Genomic DNA, 21,819 nt, shown 5'->3' on the forward strand with positions numbered 1-21,819 from the left:
GACAATACCAGAATCCTTGCTCACATGCTTGAAAAAGCGAAGCTCCTCTCCACACCCACCGCTGCGATGACACTCGACGCTGAAAAAGCGTTTGACAAAGTGGACTGGACATATCTGGAAGCAGTTTTACATAAATTCGAACTAGGTCCTCTGTTTACTAAACTCGTAATGTTACTGTATGCCTGCCCCACTGCTAGAGTGAGAGCTGGTGGAGCTTTTTCCTCCCCTTTTAAACTTGAACAAGGGACTAGACAGGGATGCCCCTTGTCCCCATCCTTATTCCTCCTGGCAATCGAACCCTTTCTATACCACATACGAGAGAATGCGGACATTCCAGGAATTCAGTTTAAGGAGTGCAATATCAAACTCACGGCCTATGTCGATGATGTTTTGGTCTTGAGTGAGCAGGCGGATAGAGCTATACCGGCCCTGCTTTCCACGATTGAGGAGTTCTCTTGTGTGTCGGGATACTCCCTGAACAAAGACAAAACTGAGGTGAAATTGCTGAACAACATGAGTGATAAAAATATTCTAGGAGATTCTGGGCTTACCTGGCAACCAAAGAGCTTTAAATACCTGGGCTTGGAGTTCGAGAGAGACCTGATTACCACACTAAAAATTAACGAAGATATACTCTACAAGAAAATACAAAAACTTCTGGAAGGGTGGTCCCCGAAATTCTTGTCGTGGTGGGGTAGAGCAGAGACATTAAAGATGATGGTCACCCCTTTAATTAACTATATGGCAAGCATGCTCCCCATGACATTCACTGAGGACTTCCTGCAAAAAAAAGATACATTATTTACTAGCTTTCTATGGAAAGGGAAGAAACCCAGAATCTCTATGAAAAAACTACAACTTCCGAAACTTAGAGGCGGTCTAGGCTTATCCAATTTTAGGAACTATCAAACCGCTTTCCTGTGTAAGCAAGGAGCTTCCTGGTTCGCCAAAGACTCTGACTACACGCCGTTGTGGATCAATATAGAAAAATCTATAATAGGCAAGGCCCCACTCGCCGCGATACTCACAATGGACCTTTCCCATCTCACACACTCTAAATACATAATGCTTAACACCAAAAGAGCCCTTCTGAGACTGGACCACACACATAAATCTGGCCTGCAGATAAAGAAGTCGGCTATCGCATCCTTATGGCGTAACCCACTTATCAAGATTAATGGATCGCTTCTTTCCTGGGACCACTGGTCAGATAAATGAATCAATGTGATTTCGGATCTTTATGAGGGGCACATGCCTTTGCCCTTCGCAACGATCCAAGCTAAACATTCCCTTCCCCCAATCGACTTTTACTCAGTCCTAAAACTAAAGTCAGTTTTGTCCACACGTTCGTTCAAAATATCAGCACCCTGGTTAGAGTTGACGCTTCCACACTTGCACTCTTCAGGTCATTTTGTCTCAAAAGTATACAAACTGCTTGCGCCGACGCCAAGTAAATCAATGAGACGAAACAAACTCAAATGGGAGGCAGAACCGAACAATACCGGTATAGTTATTGGCTGGGACAGGATCCACACCTCGGCGCTTACACATAAAGTTTAACCAATCTTCTCACAAACTAAATACATGATACTTAACAGGGCGTTTTGGATCCCACAAAGACTGTTTAAACTCAACATAAGGGATACCCCCAAGTGTTGGAACTGTTCCCTAGCTGACGGTGATCTGCCACACATGCTATTTAACTGCCCCATGCTAAACAAGTACTGGTCCAGTGTTTTTGATTACATTGAACACATATTTGGCATCACACCTAGAAGGGAATTCATCTACATTATTCTGGGGGCAATTGACCCAATGCTGATAAGAGACCACAATCGCCAACTTCTTGACCTCCTGCTAACCCTGGCGTGCAAGGTGGTCCTCTGTCACTGGAAGACGGCTACAGAGGTCTCTTTTGCTGCCTGGAAAGAATGGCTATCATGTATCAGAGGAGTAGATAACCCTGCTTTACATTCTTGTCCGTGGCAAGTTACCAATAAGAAACTTTGGTCCTCTTTAGATGTGGCCTCCCTCTCCTTTGACCCCCCGTAGTCTGATTACATAATCACTTAACACCTGAAAATATCGGAGAGCGGTCACCCGGAGACGAGATACACTTGGATCACAATCAGTATATCACTACTCTATAGTTGTCTTACACACTACTATACTCTAATAGTGAGAGCTTGCACTGGTCACTGAGCTACACTGTAATTTCATAGGCTATATTCCTGACATAATACACACAACAAGGCAGTTGCTAGTACACTGCATAGCTTGAAACACTGACTGTTAATCGAGTCACACTTACACCATCATGATGCTGTCTCTTCGCATAGATATACGGAACTAAAATCTCTCTTTCATACCAATTGTATGCATCTTCTATGTATGCCAATATGGAGGTGTAGCTTTGAATCAACAATGTGCTAATTTGATTTATTCGTTGATCATTGACTATTTTTGTATTTATTTATTATTAGTTGTTGTTTCCTTGTTTCTTATTGTTTCCTATTGCAAATTCTAAATCTTTGACATCGGCAATGTAACAACATGATTGTATGTATCATTGATGCACTCCTGCCTTTTTTCACTTCTTCATTATTCTCTAATAAAAACGATTTGAACACAAACAAATTATGCAACTGTAAAGTATCCCAGTGAATGCATTTTTAAATATATTACTCATGGTACAGCCAAAACATTAGTAATATCAAAGATACTTTTTCACAATATACAGGTTGTTCGGGTAAATCATACCAATTGCAGTAGTACCATTGAAGTACCATAAAAATAACATAAAGAGCTATACCTACTAAGCATGGGTGAATTTTGCGAATCTCGCGTTCGAGAATTTTGCGGATTTGCGAACTCGCAATCCGCAAAATCCGCGAATTCTCGCGAATTTGCGGATTTATTTTTTTGTGTTTGCGCGGGTTTCTGCCAGTTCGCGAGGGTTTTGTACACTTTCGCAAATTGCGAACTTACCTGTCGGGTCGCAAGTTTCGCGAACTTGTTGTTTCTACGTGTCCAGCCTGTTTGGGACACTCTTCTTCATCACTGCCACTCTCTGTCACCACTGCCACTCTCTGACTACTCATGCCACCCTCTGGCCCACCCATGCCACCCTCTGTTTCATCACAGCACCCTCTGGTTGTCCAGTCAGTGTACATTATTGTGGCAACGCAAGCACACCTTCCCTGCCTCAAGTGACCTGAATTAATTTGGGGCTGATTAATGTGTCACAGAATATTTTTTTAGCTGGCACCTGCTTCCTTAGTGCTTCCTGATTAGTGATCCTTTGCACTTGCTACGTGCTTTCATTGTTGCAAAATTAGTTACAACACCTGCCCTGCCCCAACTGACAATAATGAATTAGGGGCTGATTAATGGATTTGAACTTCCAGCCTGGCTCCTGCTTGTCTCCCTTAGCTGTAATTCAGGACCTTTGTGGCATATGTGTAACTATTCTGAGGTTCAGAGCAGGGTCACATAATAGTTGCAACTGGCAACTGAACTCTGGAGGGGCCCCTCAGGAAGCACTACAGGAAATGGCTACTAATGATGAGCCTGAACTTTTGAACCTGGTAAGTAGTTTCAGTTTTGCTAAGATCGTATTTCTGCAATTTTGCACTTATTCGCGGGGCGCGAAGTTGTACTGGGAAGCCGCGAACTCACGCGAACAGTGCGAGCAGTGCGAGCAAAATCCGCTGCTCGCGGATTTGCGGATTTTGCGGGAGATTCGCGAATCTCGCGGATTGCGAATTTACCGAAAATCCGCAAAATCCGCGAGCGAAACGGATTTTCCGCCCATGCTTAATACCTACCAATAGGCCCAATTCCATTACAAAATAATCAGTCAGTTGGCAGTGAAGAAAGTTAAATCATTTAATAGGCAAAAATACTCTATAGAGGAACCTCTCCTACCCCCACCCATCAGGTGCGCGGAGAAGACTGTTGGCTCGCATTCAAACATGAGGTTATATACTTTTCAGTTCAACACATATAATCACTGTAAAAGGAAAAACACCAGTTGGCCCTAGAGCTCCAGGAAAAGACTGCATATGGCACACATGATTAGTTCAAAGCTTAACTATTTATTACTGGGAAGGTCAGGAGGGGTGACTCCCTTTCGTCTTGGTGCCCAGGAGTGTAGGCACAGCGCCTCCAGGAATGCGCTTATCGCACCCAAAGCCAGATGCGACCTTGAGTCTCAGGACAGTCGAGTAAACAGCCTACATTCAGTTGCTCCCAGTAATTCAGATGAACTGGGGCTTGACAACTGCCGGAGACTAACACCTGATCACAGCCTGTGTTCGAGCATAGATTCAGAAAATGGCATCTGTATGGTTCTCGGCCTACTCTGTTAGCAGTGTTAACGCAAGTAGTGAGAGAATGCTGTCCTCCCTGCAAAAGATATATATATATATATATATATATATATATATATATATATATATATATATATATATATATATATATATATATATATATATATATATATATATATATATATATATATATATATATATTCACTGAAAAAACCATAGGTTAGAGACCATATATAGTTAGCTGGACATTTTATTGACAAAAAACCAATGAAATTCCATATATAGTTAGTTGCACTAACTATATATCGCGCACCCGCAATCCACTGCTGATGATGTCACATATTACATCATTCATGACATGGTCAGTGACATCACTGATGACATCACTGATGACATCTCAAATGACATCACTGATGACATCACTGATGACATCTCAAATGACATCACTGATGACATCATCTAGTGTCTGTGTGTTTTTGTAAAGTTTAAATATGTTTTACATATTGAAGAATGAGTGGATGTATGGAAGACTGAGTGTGTGTGTGGCTGGCTGGGAGGTGTGTGACTCTGTGCATATCAATGTGTACTTGTATCAGTGATTGTATAAGAGAGTAAGTATGTGTTAGTATATGTGTGAAAAGTATGGTGTTCTGTGTTTAACTGTATAGATGAGGAAATCGAAGTGTGATTGATTCTTCACAGGACTGACTAGGTGTATGAGTGCATATGATAGTGTTGTAATAATGAGTGACTGTATGTATGAGTGATTGTATGGGTGAATGAGTGAATGTGTGTGTAGACGTAGGAATCAGTGAGTGCGTATGTAGTAACTGGTATTGGTGTGTCATGATGTCATCAGTGATGTCATTTGAGATGTCATCAGTGATGTCATTTGAGATGTCATCAGTGATGTCATCAGTGATGTCACTGAAGTATGGTGTTCTGTGTTTAACTGTATAGATGAGGAAATGGAAGTGTGATTGATTCTTTACAGGACTGACTAGGTGTGTGAGTAACTCCATGGATGAGTGGCAGTGTGTGAGTGTCTGCATAGGTGTATGAGTGCATATGATAGTGTAATAATGAGTGACTGTATGTATGAGTGATTGTATGGGTGAATGAGTGAATGTGTGTGTAGACGTAGGAATCAGTGAGTGCGTATGTAGTAACTGGTATTGGTGTGTCATGATGTCATCACTGATGTCATTTGAGATGTCATCAGTGATGTCATCAGTGATGTCATTTGAGATGTCATCAGTGATGTCATCAGTGATGTCACTGACCATGTCATGAATGATGTAATATGTGACATCATCAGCAGTGGATTGCGGGTGCGCGATATATAGTTAGTGCAACTAACTATATATGGAATTTCATTGGTTTTTTGTCAATAAAATGTCCAGCTAACTATATATGGTCTCTAACCTATGGTTTTTTCAGTGAATTTTCAAGGTTTTGTAAATGCAAATTCCTAACTATATATGGTCTATAACCTATGGTTTTTTTCAGTGAATTTCATTGGTTTTTTAAAAGCTAATATCTATAGCTGTAAAATATATTCTTTATTACGTGACGTATCACGTAGCCACGTGAGACGCCTCATGACGCGTCGCATAACCGTGACGTATCGGTTCTGCAGCGCAAACAAAACCCGTAACGTAAGCGTGCCGGAGCACGCTTACAGATATATATATTTTTTTTAACCTTAATTAGACAAAATCCACACGTGCACATATCTTGAGGCCTTGCAAAGGCACATCAAACAAACAGTCCCTACAATTTTGCCAAGTTTGCTGGAAATCTATTCCCTTAATTTTTTTTTTACTGTTTCTCTTGGTTTTCCCCTTGTTACGCTTACCGGGACGCTACCCGGTACGCGAACCGGACGCTCCAAAAACACAAGATGGCGGACTCCCGTTACGCTGCCGGTTAGCTGCCCGGTTCGCGTACCGGGAAGCGCCTCTACCGCGAAAAATCGCGGGGGACTTTAATATCCCCCTCATAAATCCTAGGGGGTCAGGAGGGGTTTACCTTGCCCCCTTTCCTTCATTTCCGCCTTCTTTTTTCACCACATCTTGTCTCTTGAACCTACCGAGAGACAAGATGGCGGCCGCTCCGGACTGTTTACAATGTTGACAGCTACGCTGCCGGTTAGCTGCCCGGTTAGCTGCCCGGTGAGCTGCCCGGTTCGCGTACCGGGACGCGCCTCTACGGCGTAAAATCGCAAAATTTTTTGCCCCGCGGGGCACTTTAATATCCCCCTCATCAATCCTAGGGGGTCAGGAGTGGTCTACCTTGCCCCCTTTCCTTCATTTCCCCCTTCGTTTTTCACCACATCTTGTCTCTCGATCGTACCGAGAGACAAGATGGCGGCCGCTCCGGTTTGTTTAGAATGTTGACAGACACCGGAGAGCCAATCAGATTCGCTTCGCGAAGTTCCGTTACGCGTCAGGTACGCGAACCGGGGCGCTAACCGGAGCGCTGTCACAGATATATATATTTTTTTAAACGTTAATTTCTCAAAATCCACTGGAGCACATATATTGAGACATAGCAAAGGCACGTCGGGCAAACCATATCTACAATTTTGCCAAGTTTCATGTAAATCTATTCAGCCGTTCGAGCTAAAAGTGAGTCCAACCGCCCTATGGAAAAATGAATGGGAAAAACGCGTTTTGGGACCCCCCTTTGTTCTCGGCCCCCCCTTGACGAAACCCCACCAAATTTTCAGGGGCTGCTCAGAAAAAAAATGTGCCATTTTCCTGAAAATTTCAGCCAATTCCGTCCACAAACGCCAAAGTTATTAGACATAGAATTTTCAGAAATCCCATAGAGAAAAAATCCTAACTATATATACCCACTGGCTATCGCCAGTAGGTAATATACATATATAAACATATGTAATCTGCATATCTATATAAATATAAATGCATGCATACATATACATATATGCATACATATGCATGTTATTTACATGAAAGTTTTAAAAACACTAATAAAAGCAAAGCTAAAAAGCCACCTCATTACAAACAGAATGGCTATAACTTAAACGAGGGCGAGATCTATTGCATTTTCAATGCTTGTTTACTTTGGTTCTATCAAGAAGGCATTCAGATGTGTCACACATTTGCCATAAATTCTGAATGTTAGCACTCTAGTTGCTCATTAGATCACTGTAGTAAAGCTAGTGCTCACCAGGGAAGTCTGCTGCTAATCATGGTTTGCAGCCATTTTCCCGCATTTTTTATCCCGCAGACTTTCAGTCCGCATACCATTATCCCGCAAGGTCATTGAGCTCGCATACCATTATCCCGCATTTTTTCAAAACGCATGTGCATTTATCGCGCATGCCTTTACAAAGAATTACGTTTTAAAGGCATGTATGGTAAATGCATTTGCGTTGTGAAAACCACGATGACGAGAGAGGTAAGTGGGTTTGTGTTAATTTTTTCGTGGGTTAGTGATTGTGTAGTGTAGTGTAGTGTTGTGTAGTGTAGTGTTGTGTTAGTGTAGTGTAGAGTTGTGGTGGTTGTTTAGTGTAGGGTCATGCTGGGGGTAGTGTTTTAGGGTTTAGGGTTGTGTTGTAGTGTTTGCGTAGTGTAGGGTCATGCTGGGGGTAGTGTTTTAGGGTTCAGGGTAGTGTTGTAGTGTTTGCGTAGTGTAGGGTCATGCTGGGGGTAGTGTTTTAGGGTTTAGGGTTGTGTTGTAGTGTTTGCGTAGTGTAGGGTCATGCTGGGGCTAGTGTTTTAGGGTTTAGGGTAGTGTTGTAGTGTTTGCGTAGTGTAGGGTCATGCTGGGCGTAGTGTTTTAGGGTTTAGGATAGTGTTGTAGTGTTTGCGTAGTGTAGGGTCATGCTGGGGGTAGTGTTTTAGGGTTTTGGGTAGTGTTGTAGTGTTTGCGTAGTGTAGGGTCATGCTGGGGTGTAGTATTTTAGGGTTTAGGGTAGTGTTGTAGTGTTTGCGTAGTGTAGGGTCATGCTGGGTGTAGTGTTTTAGGGTTTTGGGTAGTGTTGTAGTGTTTGCGTAGTGTAGGGTCATGCTGGGGGTAGTGTTTTAGGGTTTTGGGTAGTGTTGTAGTTTTTGCGTAGTGTAGGGTCATGCTGGGGTGTAGTGTTTTAGGGTTTTGGGTAGTGTTGTAGTGTTTGCGTAGTGTAGGGTCATGCTGGGGTGTAGTGTTTTAGGGTTTTGGGTAGTGTTGTAGTGTTTGCGTAGTGTAGGGTCATGCTGGGGGTAGTGTTTTAGGGTTTTGGGTAGTGTTGTAGTGTTTGCGTAGTGTAGGGTCATGCTGGGGGTAGTGTTTTAGGGTTTTGGGTAGTGTTGTAGTGTTTGCGTAGTGTAGGGTCATGCTGGGGGGTAGTGTTTTAGGGTTTTGGGTAGTGTTGTAGTGTTTGCGTAGTGTAGGGTCATGCTGGGGGGTAGTGTTTTAGGGTTTTGGGTAGTGTTGTAGTGTTTGCGTAGTGTAGGGTCATGCTGGGGGTAGTGTTTTAGGGTTTAGGGTAGTGTTGTAGTGTTTGCGTAGTGTAGGGTCATGCTGGGGGTAGTGTTTTAGGGTTTAGGGTAGTGTTGTAGTGTTTGCGTAGTGTAGGGTCATGCTGGGGTGTAGTGTTTTAGGGTTTTGGGTAGTGTTGTAGTGTTTGCGTAGTGTAGGGTCATGCTGGGGGTAGTGTTTTAGGGTTTAGGGTAGTGTTGTAGTGTTTGCGTAGTGTAGGGTCATGCTGGGGTGTAGTGTTTTAGGGTTTTGGGTAGTGTTGTAGTGTTTGCGTAGTGTAGGGTCATGCTGGGGGTAGTGTTTTAGGATTTAGGGTAGTGTTGTAGTGTTTGCGTAGTGTAGGGTCATGCTGGGGGTAGTGTTTTAGGGTTTTGGGTAGTGTTGTAGTGTTTGCGTAGTGTAGGGTCATGCTGGGGGGTAGTGTTTTAGGGTTTAGGGTAGTGTTGTAGTGTTTGCGTAGTGTAGGGTCATGCTGGGGGTAGTGTTTTAGGGTTTAGGGTAGTGTTGTAGTGTTTGCGTAGTGTAGGGTCATGCTGGGGGTAGTGTTTTAGGGTTTAGGGTAGTGTTGTAGTGTTTGCGTAGTGTAGGATCATGCTGGGGGTAGTGTTTTAGGGTTTAGGGTAGTGTTGTAGTGTTTGCGTAGTGTAGGGTCATGCTGGGGTGTAGTGTTTTAGGGTTTTGGGTAGTGTTGTAGTGTTTGCGTAGTGTAGGGTCATGCTGGGGGTAGTGTTTTAGGGTTTAGGGTAGTGTTGTAGTGTTTGCGTAGTGTAGGGTCATGCTGGGGTGTAGTGTTGTAGGGTTTTGGGTAGTGTTGTAGTGTTTGCGTAGTGTAGGGTCATGCTGGGGGTAGTGTTTTAGGATTTAGGTTAGTGTTGTAGTGTTTGCGTAGTGTAGGGTCATGCTGGGGGTAGTGTTTTAGGGTTTAGGGTTGTGTTGTAGTGTTTGCGTAGTGTAGGGTCATGCTGGGGGTAGTGTTTTAGGGTTTAGGGTTGTGTTGTAGTGTTTGCGTAGTGTAGGGTCATGCTGGGGGTAGTGTTTTAGGGTTTAGGGTAGTGTTGTAGTGTTTGCGTAGTGTAGGGTCATGCTGGGGTGTAGTGTTTTAGGGTTTTGGGTAGTGTTGTAGTGTTTGCGTAGTGTAGGGTCATGCTGGGGGTAGTGTTTTAGGGTTTAGGGTAGTGTTGTAGTGTTTGTGTAGTGTAGGGTCATGCTGGGGGTAGTGTTTTAGGGTTTAGGGTAGTGTTGTAGTGTTTGTGTAGTGTAGGGTCATGCTGGGGGTAGTGTTTTAGGGTTTAGGGTAGTGTTGTAGTGTTTGTGTAGTGTAGGGTCATGCTGGGGGTAGTGTTTTAGGGTTTAGGGTAGTGTTGTACTGTTTGTGTAGTGTAGGGTCATGCTGGGGGTAGTGTTTTTGGGTTTAGGGTAGTTTAGTTGTTTAGTGTATGCTAAAGGCATATTCGTTCTAAAAGTTTTCGTTATTTTAATTTGCGGCCTAATAGTACATGCGGGATTTTTTTTGCGGACTGATGGTATGCGGGATTTCGTCATATATTCGCTAATCATACTTTCTATGGCAAAATGAACCCCCTCATTTTGTTCCTTTTTAAATTAAATGTTTTAAGAGTTACCACTTTATTCCAATCAAGATGGCTTCAGGTGTGCCATACCTTTGTAATAAGTAGGACTGTTAGCACTCTAGTTGTTCTTTAGAACACTCTGGGACAATCTGTCATTGGGCTATAGTTGGGCTACATCTGGCTGATATTTGGGCTACATTTGGTTTTTTGTCTCTGGTGGCCATCTTTGGGCTACATTGGGCTACATTGGGCTACATTGGGCTACATTTGGGCTCCAACATATATATAGCCCAATGTAGCCCAATTTATATTTTTCAAAGTTAATTTTCGTAAAAACCACTGGAGCCTATATCTTGAGACATAGCAAAGGCACATCGGGCTACCAGTCCCTACAATTTTGCCAAGTTTGGTGTAAATCCATTCAGCCGTTCAGGCTAAAAGTGAGGCCAACCGCCCTATGGAAAATTGCATGGGAAAAACACGTTTTGGGACCCCCCTTTTTTCTCGGCCCCCCCTTGACGAAAACCCCCCAAAGTTTCAGGGGCTGCTCAGAAACAAAATGTTCCATTTTCCTGAAAATTTCAGCCAATTCTGTCCTCATAAGCCAAAGTTATTCGACATAGAATTTTCAAAAATCCCATAGGAAAAAAATCCTAACTATATATACCTACTGGCTATCGCCAGTAGGTAATATATATATACATATACATATCAGTTTTAGTTAGCTACATCATGCTAAAAGGGCCGTTCTGAGGGATAATAAATAGATTACCAATACATAAGGAGTATCGGACCATATTATGTTAGCATTATGCATCTATATGTATCCTCTTTGCCTGATATATATATATTGTATTTTATTGTATATAGTTCTTGTATAGCACAACTGCCACCCTACGGGTATCCTGGCGCTTTTTGAGAGAACCTAATCAGATGGAGCCAGCCGATGGCAGGGCTGAATAGTGGGTACTGAAATCTCAGATTTTGGCAAATAGACAGGTCTTTAGGCTCCTTCTAAAACCTATCAGGGAGTCGGCTTGCCTGATGTTCTGGGGCAGCTCATTCCACAGCCAGGACACTACTGTGCAAAAAGCCCTACCTCCCATCCTGGCTCTCTTGAATCTGGTAGTTGTTGCTAGACTCAGACTAGAGGAGCGAAGAGGCCTAGTGGGCTTGTACCATGTAAATCTCTCCTGCATTGGTAGGGGGCCTATACTGTGCAGTGCTCTATAGACAATACACAGTGATTTAAATGTGACTCTGTCCCTCACGAGCAGCCAATGGAGGTCTCTCAGAGCCATTGTGGTAGAGGAGCTACGAGGTCTATTAAGTGCCAGCTTGGCCGCAAAGGTCTGGACTCTCTGCAGTCCCTACAAGATATATGAGGGGGCACCTAAATATAGGGAATTGCAGTAATCCAGTCTGCATAAGATTATACTCCTTACCACCAGGGGCCTGGTCTCGACGGGGAGAAGAGGGAGAATCTGTCTAAGTGCTTTTAGCAGACCAAAGCAGACGCTGATAGTTTTGTTAGTTTGTGATACCATTTGAAGATCTTCATCAAACAGTACTCCTAGATTACGAACTTTCTTAATTGGGACACATAAATCAGCCCCCGGGGAGAGCCTGAGCTGACACTGTGGCTGCTGATTCAATTTCGCAGTCGAGCAGTAGACTATCTCCGTTTTCCCCTCGTTAAATTGTAGGGAATTTGCATTGAGCCAACCAGAAACCCGACACATGCATTCCTGGAATGTGTCCATAGACACTGCATGTTTCCCTTCAAGGGAAAACAAAGGAAAACACCAATTGGGTGTCGTCAGCGTAATTGATCAGGTCGATCCCATAAGATTTTATAATGGGGATCAAAGGCCGCAAATATATGTTAAAAAGGATAGGGCTGATCGCCGAGCCCTGTGGCACTCCATGGTGAACCAGGGATTTAGGAGAAGCATACGGAGTCATGGTCACTACCTGTTGTCTACCTGACAGGTATGATTGTAGCCATGTCAGAGTTTTGCCCTTCACCCCCAGTTTCTTCAGTCTGCCTAGCAGGACTGCGTGGCTTACCATGTAGAATGCGGCCGACATATCCAACAACCCTAGTATTGATGAATTACCATTGTCGGCTCGCGTTCGCAGTGTGTCCAGCATGGTAGCCAACGCAGTCTCTGTCCCATGGCCTGGGCGGAACCCAAACTGATCCTTATCCAGTAGGCGGTTATCTTCAAGATAGCTCAACAAAGATCTACTAACAGCCTTTTCCAGGATTTTTATAGGGTAGGGTGTAGTAAATGAATTCCATCAATGTAGAAGGTTGAGTTCATGTATTTCTTTATGGAAGTTGTAGAGTAGGACAAGAGCGAACACAACACTGCAGCAGCAAACAGTCAACTGCCACAGAGTAGAACACATAGCATGAAGCAGCATAGAACACAGAATAAAGAGGAGGAGTATTCCATAAAGACTAGAAAGGTAACTTAGCAAATTACTAAAGTACTACACACCTTCTCCCTTTCTTTTTTCAAAACACATCAAAGGAGAAAAGAAAATGAAAAGAAAAAAAAAGAAAAAAAAGAAACAAACAGCAACACTAATGAATAAAACCCTGTAGATAAGTAGGTGGTCGGCGAAACCTAACAGGACGACTAAACAATAAATCATTCTGTGAAGAGAAGTTACTGTCAATGTTACTCTGGACAGAGACACCAGGAACAAGAGCATCACCACCCCCGGAACTTGAAACATCATTGTGAGGAGACAACTCCACAGGAGTGTTCGAGGCGAGCAAATAACCACTGGTGGAGGTAGGTAACAGATTCTGAGAAATTAGCGGCACACCATCCAAAGGAGAGGAAGAAAAACCATTGTCAACAGGGACAGGCTTAACTCTTTCATATAGAGCCACCCTTCTAAATTTCCAACATTCACCGTTATTAAGAATAACGCAGTGATTGAGAACTTTCTTAACCTTAAAAGGAGCTTTGAACTTCGAGAGGCCCCTTTGTACCCTTCCACTTTTGACCTTGACAAGATCTCCCACTAAGAAAGGAGTAGAGTGAGGTAACAAGACAACATTCTCTGCACTCTGCAAACCAACAGCTTGTCTCATCCAAGCAGGAACCAACTTTGAACCTGGATTACGTCCTCTCATCAACTGGAAAGGGGATTTGCCATTTGATGAGGGAGTAGTACGATAGGCCCACAACATTTCTTTGACCATTTTCCTTACAATACCCCCACCATCTGAAGCGATTTGAATTATGCCATTCACCACTTTGTTTGCTCTTTCACACACCCCGTTACTCTGGGGAGTATATAGGGAAGTACGGTGATGAGAAATGCCACATTCTTTCAAGAAAATGTGCATATGCCTAGAGACGAGTTGAGTACCGACTCAATGACAGACGGTAAACCCTCGTCCTTAAGTAAGTTTCCTAGAAATCTTATGGTGCTCTCAGTAGTGATGTTGTTAGTAAAGTTCAAGACCAACCATTTTGAAAAGACATCGACAACAACCATGGCAAACCTATCTTTCTCATTGAGTTCCCCCATGGGACCAGTGAAGTCAAGGCAGATAGTATGCCACGGTAAATCAGGACACTGTATGTGTGCATCGGATTTAGACTTAGGAACGACCTTCAGCCGCTTTGCACCTTCCTTGCATATCGTACAATGTTCAACCCAGTCCACAACCTGCGAATCAATACCCGGCCACCAAAAATGGTGTTGAGTTAGTGTCTGTCCCAAGTGTGCTAAAGCCAACAACTTGTTCCTGAGCCCAAAATGAGGTATAAACTGTTCTCCTTTAAGCAAAATGTAATTGCTGGTGAAGAAAAGTTCATAAAAAAATTTAAGAAAGGGCCTAACTGAGACTTAAAGAGTACTTTCACGCCTAGAACCTGATTTGGTAAGTTTGATAACCTCTTGAAGAGTGTGGTCAGAAGCCATCTCTCTTTCCACTCTTTACTGGAGAAAACACCTTCTCCCACATCTGAAAGAATTTCTGAGTCATGTAAGTTACGCCAATCCAGAGATTACCTAGAGAGGCAATCTGCTTGGACATGTTTCCACCCCTGAATGTATTCCACAACAAACTGAAATTCCTGAAGCTTAGCTGCCAATCTCATGAGTCTGGCAGAACCCTTACCAGCTCCACCTGGGGAAAGGACTTTAATGAGGGGTTTATGGTCAGTCCTGATTATGAACTTCATGCCCCAAAGATATGTCCTAAAATACTCTACTGCCCAGGAAGCAGTGAGAGCTTCCCTCTCGATGACCGAATAATTTTTTTTCTGAGTCAGTAAGAGTCCTGGAAGCAAAGGCCACTGTAACCTCAGAGCTAGCTTTAATCTGAGACAACATAGCCCCTAACCCTGTTGTGCTAGCGTCAACTGTGACAATGGACTTGTTGTGAACATCAAAATGAGACAAGAAATTGGCATCACAAATTTCCTTCTTAATATTCTCAAAGCATTTTTTCTGCTCATCACCCCAAACAAAGTTTACACCCCTCTTGAGTAAAGATCTTATGCAGCAAGTCTTGTCAGAAAAGTAGTATTCGCAAGTCCCATAAAGGAACGTAACTGGTCCTTATCGACAGATCGAGGAGCAGAACGAATGGCTTCACACAAATCCCTCTTGGGTTTGATACCGGAAGAGGTGATTGTGTAACCATGATAGTCCACCTGGTCCACAGAGAATAAACACTTGTCTTTGCGCAAAGTGAGACCAGCCTCAGATAATTTCTCAAAAACACACCTAAGTGTAGAATTATGTTGATCTGCCGTCTTTCCATAGATCAAAATGTCATCTTGAAAATAGACCACATCCCGTACACCCTCAAAAATGCTAGTAACCATCGGCTGAAAAACGCTAGCCGCTGAATTTAGTCCAAAAGAGAGCCTGATGAATTGGTAAGTGCCCCATGGAGTAATAAAAGCTGTCAAACTCCTAGAGTCTCTATGCAAATCAATCTGGTGGTAAGCACTTCTAAGTTCAAGCTTAGAAAAAAACAAGCAACTTTGAGGGTAGTAACAAGTTCCGAGATGTTGCGCAAAGGGAAAGTATCAGCAATGACACACTGGTCCAGTGAGCCCAAGTCCACACAGAAGCGGAGCTTGCCATCCTAATTTTTCGTGACCATGATGGGAGAAACCCAAGGAGAGGCTTCCACAGCTTCAATTACGCCAGAAGACAACATATCGTCAAGAAGACGCTTTACTTCGTCTCTGATAACAATGGGTATTCTCCTAACCTTATGCTGGACAGGAACAGAATCTTGCTTCAAAATAATTTTGTGAGAATAACCTTTCAAACGCCCCAGTTTCTCACAAAAAACGTGTTTAAACTTAGATAAAATAGAAAGCAGTTCATCATCTTCTACAACCATAACCTGTGGGTCAGCACGAGGATTGACAATGATGGAGAGATCGTATTTATGAACCCACCCCAGAATAGCAGGTCCCGTTGCAGACACATACACTTTCCCTTGAATCTGTCTAGAAGAGAATTTGATACAAGCATCAAAATACCCAATAATGTCTAAAGGTTCCCCCTGATAACCACCAGGAGAAATATCTTGAGGAAGAAGAGGAGTACTACCCCACTGCTCAACAAAAATGTGATTGGGGATGATTGTGTAGCGTGAACCAGTGTCTACCATTAAATAAACATCCTTGTTGTTAATAATAAACAGAGCTTTAAGTCTGTTTCTGCGTCTCATTTCATCACTATGACAGTGTTCATCCACACCCACAATTAAAATCTTATTAAGTTCATCAGATACTTCATCAAGACTGTTTATGCATGCTACAGAGGAACGCCTTCTGCCTCTACAAACCCTAGCATAATGGCCCACCTTACCACACTTCATACATTCTTGCTTAGCAGCAAAGCAAAATTTAGAATCAGAAGCATGACTTGGGCTGCCACACCTATAACACTGTTTTTGAATGATAGTTCAAGCAGAATTCTGGGGTTTCACACCAACAAACTTTTTGTTGATAAATTTCTTGTTTGTTTTTTACAGCTGCAACTTCCCCAAAATCATCATCCCCTTGAAAACACATCGTTGAATCACATACAGAAACTTCACTGACATCGGTAACTACAGCTCTCTTTTCGAGCTCTTTCATGCAGCCCTCAGATTGTTCAACGATTTTCGCCAAATCAATAGCAGTTTGTAAGTTCGGATTCTTTGCCGCCCACAAACGTTCCTGAATTTTTTTATTGTTGCACTGGACTATGAGTTGATCTCTGATCAACTCGTCTGTCATGTTTCCGAACTTACACTTAACTGACATTTCCCGCAATCTGGAAACAAAGTCATCAATTGACACACCCACTCTTTGACTTTTGGTATAAAACTTATACCTATTCATTGCTAAGTTCTCTTCCTTTGAATATCTTATTTCAATGCGAGAAATAGCCTCTTTGTATTCATCTAAAGAAGCTTGTGCACCAGCTTGCAATACCTGAGGTAATAATTTTAAAACTCTCTGACCTTCTTTACCCAAAGAACTAAGTAGAAGTGCCTTCTTTCTTTTTGCAGAGAAACCTTGAGCATCAAGTGCATCTTAATAATTGTCAAACATGGGAAACCAATCCTCCCATGAGATGCTAGGTTGACCTGGAGTAGATAAGAAACTCGGCGGTAATAAAACAGTACAATTTTGCTGCAGAGCTTGTTCAGTCATGGTGAAAAAGAACACAATTTAAGCAAAAATGTAAAAGAAGTTAAAAACCAAGGCAAAAAAAAAATATATATATAGTCAATATTCCTTAAGAAATGTTTGTACTGAGAAACTGCCGTGTGTATCTTCAGAAATACACTGGTAATAGGACACTTTTACACAGTACCTTCGAATTTGACGTGTGTATCGTCGAAGAAACACTAGTGTTGACACACGCTTAGAGTGGATTAGTCACAGAACTTCAGTAATGACGAGCGTATCGTCGTTGAAGTAATCATCGTTGAGGTAACCGAAAAATAAATAAACAAGCAGAACCGAAGCGGTTCGCGGTTATGCTGCTGGAGGTGAATCGAGTGTTGCTATAACAACCAAAATGGCTTCCTGACATTATTCTGAAAGAAACGTGATGACGCGGGTCCGGCTGTTTGAGCGCTATTGGAAGAAGATATGCCACGTCACTGGAGCGCAGGGATTGGACACAGTTCAGCGCGTCATGAAGAAGTCCACCAACTCCCCTTGAGGATTCTATAACGTCATCAGACTTGGAAAAGGAAACGATGAAGACAGAGCAGGAGAAACAACGGACACTGAGGGAAGGCGAAGGAATGACAGACTCCCAACAGAAGTGCAGAGGTCACAAGCGCTGAAGAAAAACAACGTAAAAGCAAGTGAAATATATTATAAAGTTACCTTGAAAGTGGGTTGATTCCGATGTAGACAAAACCTCCATGTAGCATCAGAACGAGTTAGGTACACTTTCTGGTACACTTTCTTAGGTCTGGTTCTTCAGGGTTACCTTCGAGAAGCAGAATCGATCTTCAATTTGTGTTAATCTGCATTCAAGGAAGCGAAATTCGAAATCACCTCAAATTTGTCCGCTCTTGTCTTTGTGCAGCTCTACATTCGCGTGGAGTTCAAATCCTTGTCGACAAAAATTGTAGTAAATGAATTCCATCAATGTAGAAGGTTGAGTTCATGTATTTCTTTATTGAAGTTGTAGAGTAGGACAAGAGCGAACACAACACTGCAGCAGCAAACAGTCAACTGCCACAGAGTAGAACACATAGCATGAAGCAGCATAGAACACAGAATTCAGAGGAGGAGTATTCCATAAAGACTAGAAAGGTAACTTAGCAAACTACTAAAGTACTACATTGGGCAGGAGGGATATAGGCCTAAAATGAGCTGGGATAGTTGGGTCCAGTGAGGGTTTCTTAAGTAGGGGAGTTACCGTTGCCTGCTTCCATATCTCCGGCACTACTCCTTCCTCCAGTGACTGGCAACAGATCAGTCGCATCCAGGGAAATAGCTCTGGCCCATACTCTTTCCAGATCTTATGAGGAAGGGGGTCTAAGGGGGAGCCAGAAGATACACTAGGAGCAAGGCTGTTAAAAAGCTCTTCTGTGAGAGGTTGAAAGCTCTCAATAGATGATACTGCCCATGGTTCCTCCTCGACAGTCAAAAGGAGAGTGTCCTGACTGCTGGCTTTATCTTGAACAAGTCCCCCCACGATTTTGGCAATCTTTTCTTCAAAGAAGATAGAGATTTTGTCACAGAGCTTTTGTGTTGCAACCACCCTGTTGCTCGTGCAGTCCGGGTTGGAGAATTCCCTTATAATATTAAAGAGAGTTTTTGTGCTGTTCAGTGATTGAAGTATAGAAGTGGCATAAAAAAGAGCTTTTGATTTGACGATGGCCCCTTTATATTTGTTCTGCGCTATCTTTAGCAGTCTCTTATCTGACTCTAGATAGAGCCTTCGCCACTTCCTTTCTGCCTGTCTACACTGATTACGTAGTAATTTCAGCTCCTCACTGAACCAGGGGGCTGACGGTTTCCCTCTATTCCTTATCTTTTTAAGGGGGACAAGTTTATCAAGGGTATCAGTGATATAATTACAGTAGGCAAGATAATTCTGACCCACCGAATTACCCGGAGCAAAAGGTGTCTGATTGGTGAAGGTAGGATCCGTTTTATCTTTTGGTAGTTTAGACCAGTCTCTTCCCCTTCGGTAGGTTGCAGAACAGGCATTTTTATTTACATGAGTGGATATAGTGATCTTAAAGTAGATTAGGGAGTGGTCAGTCCACCATTGGGGTAGTATGCCAGTCACCTCTGTCTCAGTCTGATTAGCAAACACAAGATCCAACACATGGTCACCTGAGTGGGTAGGTTTCAAAATCAGCTGATCCAGGCCGCAGTTCTCACATATATGTTGTAGGTCCTTCAGATGACTCCCTAGGGTCCCATTGTCCCATAGGTTAAAATCACCTAGGAGCAGCAGTCTGGAGTGGCTCAAGGCCAGGGCGCCGATAATGTCAAACAACGCCTGATACTGCGTATCTAGGCCTGGAGGCCTATAGCAAACCATACCGGTTAGCATCCTTCCTTTAGTTTCCTGCAGGGTGAAGCCCAGCAGTTCTATCCCTGCCACCTCATCGATCTCCGATCCCCCCCTCTTCCCTGGGACCTGGGTTTATGAAACATCTTGTACCCTTCAGGGCAAGCAAAGCCCAACTCAACAGAGGAGTCAGCACTGGTCCAGGTCTCTGTAATAAAGAGAGCATCCAGGTCCATATCTTCCAACAATCCAGACAACTCCTGATGGTGTCGTGTTCTAATCTAGGACTCTGATCAATATGTGACCTTATGCCCCTATTCGGTTATAATCAAATCAAACCCCTATAATGGCATAAACGATCAGAGCCATATTTCAGCCATATTTCAGAAACTCGCCTCTGCAGCTCATTAAAGTACATGACACAGCAGAAGCCACTATCTAAGATTCCTAGATTACACACTGAGTTCTTTCACCAGATAAAACCCCCAGCAACCTGGGAAAGCCCCGCTTGCTATGTTTTGATTAGTAATAGAACTCTAACGAGCACTGTAAGAACAACCGGTTCTTAGTGACATCTTTATTGACGTCTTTTGTCCAAAAACTTACGTCAAACAAGGCACCTTTCAGGTGTAAATAATACCAGCATTGCCTTAAGCAAACGCGACAGCAGTGGTGGTAGAGAATACAGGAGCAGAACAGCTGTCCCTTGCAGAGCCCAGCAGATGCGAGAAGCCCACGGACGCTGCCCCTCCTCCTCCTTGACGCGCTGAGAAAGACGCTGTCTTTTCTCCTGCCGAGAAAATCCAGCTCTGGCGTTTCCAGCCTACCCTTGCGGGTGACTGGGATATCGAGTCCTGAGAGCAGATACAAGACCTCCAACGTTCTATTCCAGAGGTACAGTGTTGACTAAACCCTTAGAGAGAATTCTTGAAGCAAACTCTTGGCAAAACCAACTTAACTTAAACTGCTACTTACTTACTCCCTCCCAAGTATTAGGCCTAGGTCAGGTACACCGGGGTAGGCGTAGTTAGAAGCACCAGTTGAGTACGTTAGCTAAATGTATATATGAATGTATATATTTTATTCATTTTAACCATTGTATGGCTAAGAAACCATATCAATGCTTTTACAGTATTATTTCGCAATACTCCTTTTACTGTACGCACTTTTTATAATAACAAGTCTTGCAATTGTGGCAATTCATTTCTCTTGCACGAGAAGAAAGACTGTTCAATAAATAATACCTTTTTAATGAAAACGCCCGTCTCTCTATTCTCTGCATCCTGTGAAAGTAATCTGCACAACTGACTGAGTGAAATAGCTGTCTATTGTTTCCCACGACTCTAGAGATTGACTCTTATTCTAAGGAGCAAAGTTGTCATGTTTATGCGGTTGTTGGAAAACTGAATCCCTTTTTGTCTGAGCCAGGGAAGCTGATCACTTCCTATTCAGTCAAGAAAGTTTCCAGTGACCTCTGAGCTAGTTGGTATAAATCCAAATAAGTTTAGCATAGTCAGTAGAGACCTGGAAGACCACACTTCTACGTCTACACTGCTGTTTATGTTATTCCAATGCGCAGGGCCTATAGGGAAAATAGGAACTACACTACATGGCGCCCAACGTTTGGTAAGGCGATAAAACTAACGCAAGACGTTAGAGTAACTCAGTCGTGCTTTTTCACACAGACCCTTTCTCCCGTAAATACTCCAATAGACGTCTGGAGTGGGTGAAAGGTTAAAATACGCCCGAACTTAGTAGGAAGAGATTCCTATTTAAAGCTCTGGTTTATTCAACGTTGAAGGATACAGTGTTCCAAAATATTGTGCACCTAATCTTTGTCTCCTTGGAGACCTGTTCTGCAAAAAACTTTCATTTATACAATGTCATTACTAGACAACGGGACCGCTGAAGCCGCAGTAGATGTGAATCAACGGGACACCGGTGTTAATGAACCGGGTGCAATAAACATCCCGGTCAACATAAGAAAAACTATAATGTTAAAACTTATAGAAAATGGACTGACCACACAAGGTGGCACAGTCGTCTTTGTGATAGAGGCACACGAATATCGGCAGACAGAGGTATTCTATTCTTGGATAAAATTTCCAGCGACAAACGCTGCAACACACGAGTTCCACTATTACAAAATAGAGGAACCTCCGGAAGAATAGGCTCCTTTCGAGGAGATTGAAATTCCATTAAAATACCAAGAGCATCTGCTCTGGTTTAAAGGTGCCCTAAAACATAATGATCATATTACCAGGCTCGGTCCACTAGGTAGACCAGGAGCAACGTGGCCGGTTCTAGCCAGCTACACACCACATCCAGACATTGATAAAATGTCAAAAGAAGAACTTTTAGCACAGCTAAAAACATTGCTTAAAATACATAGACAA

The 21,819-nt window shown here is 42.9% G+C and overlaps 1 protein-coding gene across 1 annotated transcript; it reads right to left on the reverse strand.

Moving 5' to 3' along the window:
• Positions 1–303: 303 nt before the first annotated feature.
• On the reverse strand, positions 304–19,453 carry LOC147705807 (uncharacterized). Its single transcript, XM_086928409.1, has 3 exons — positions 18,246–19,453; positions 12,461–12,677; positions 304–474 (listed from the first exon to the last, which is right to left on the reverse strand). The coding sequence occupies exons 1-3, from the start codon at positions 19,451–19,453 to the stop codon at positions 304–306; spliced, it is 1,596 nt and encodes a 531-aa protein (XP_086784535.1).
• Between the last annotated feature and the right edge of the window lie 2,366 nt (positions 19,454–21,819).

The sequence above is a fragment of the Lissotriton vulgaris genome, chromosome 7 (assembly GCF_964263255.1).
Source record: "Lissotriton vulgaris chromosome 7, aLisVul1.2, whole genome shotgun sequence".
Lineage (NCBI taxonomy): Eukaryota > Metazoa > Chordata > Amphibia > Caudata > Salamandridae > Lissotriton > Lissotriton vulgaris.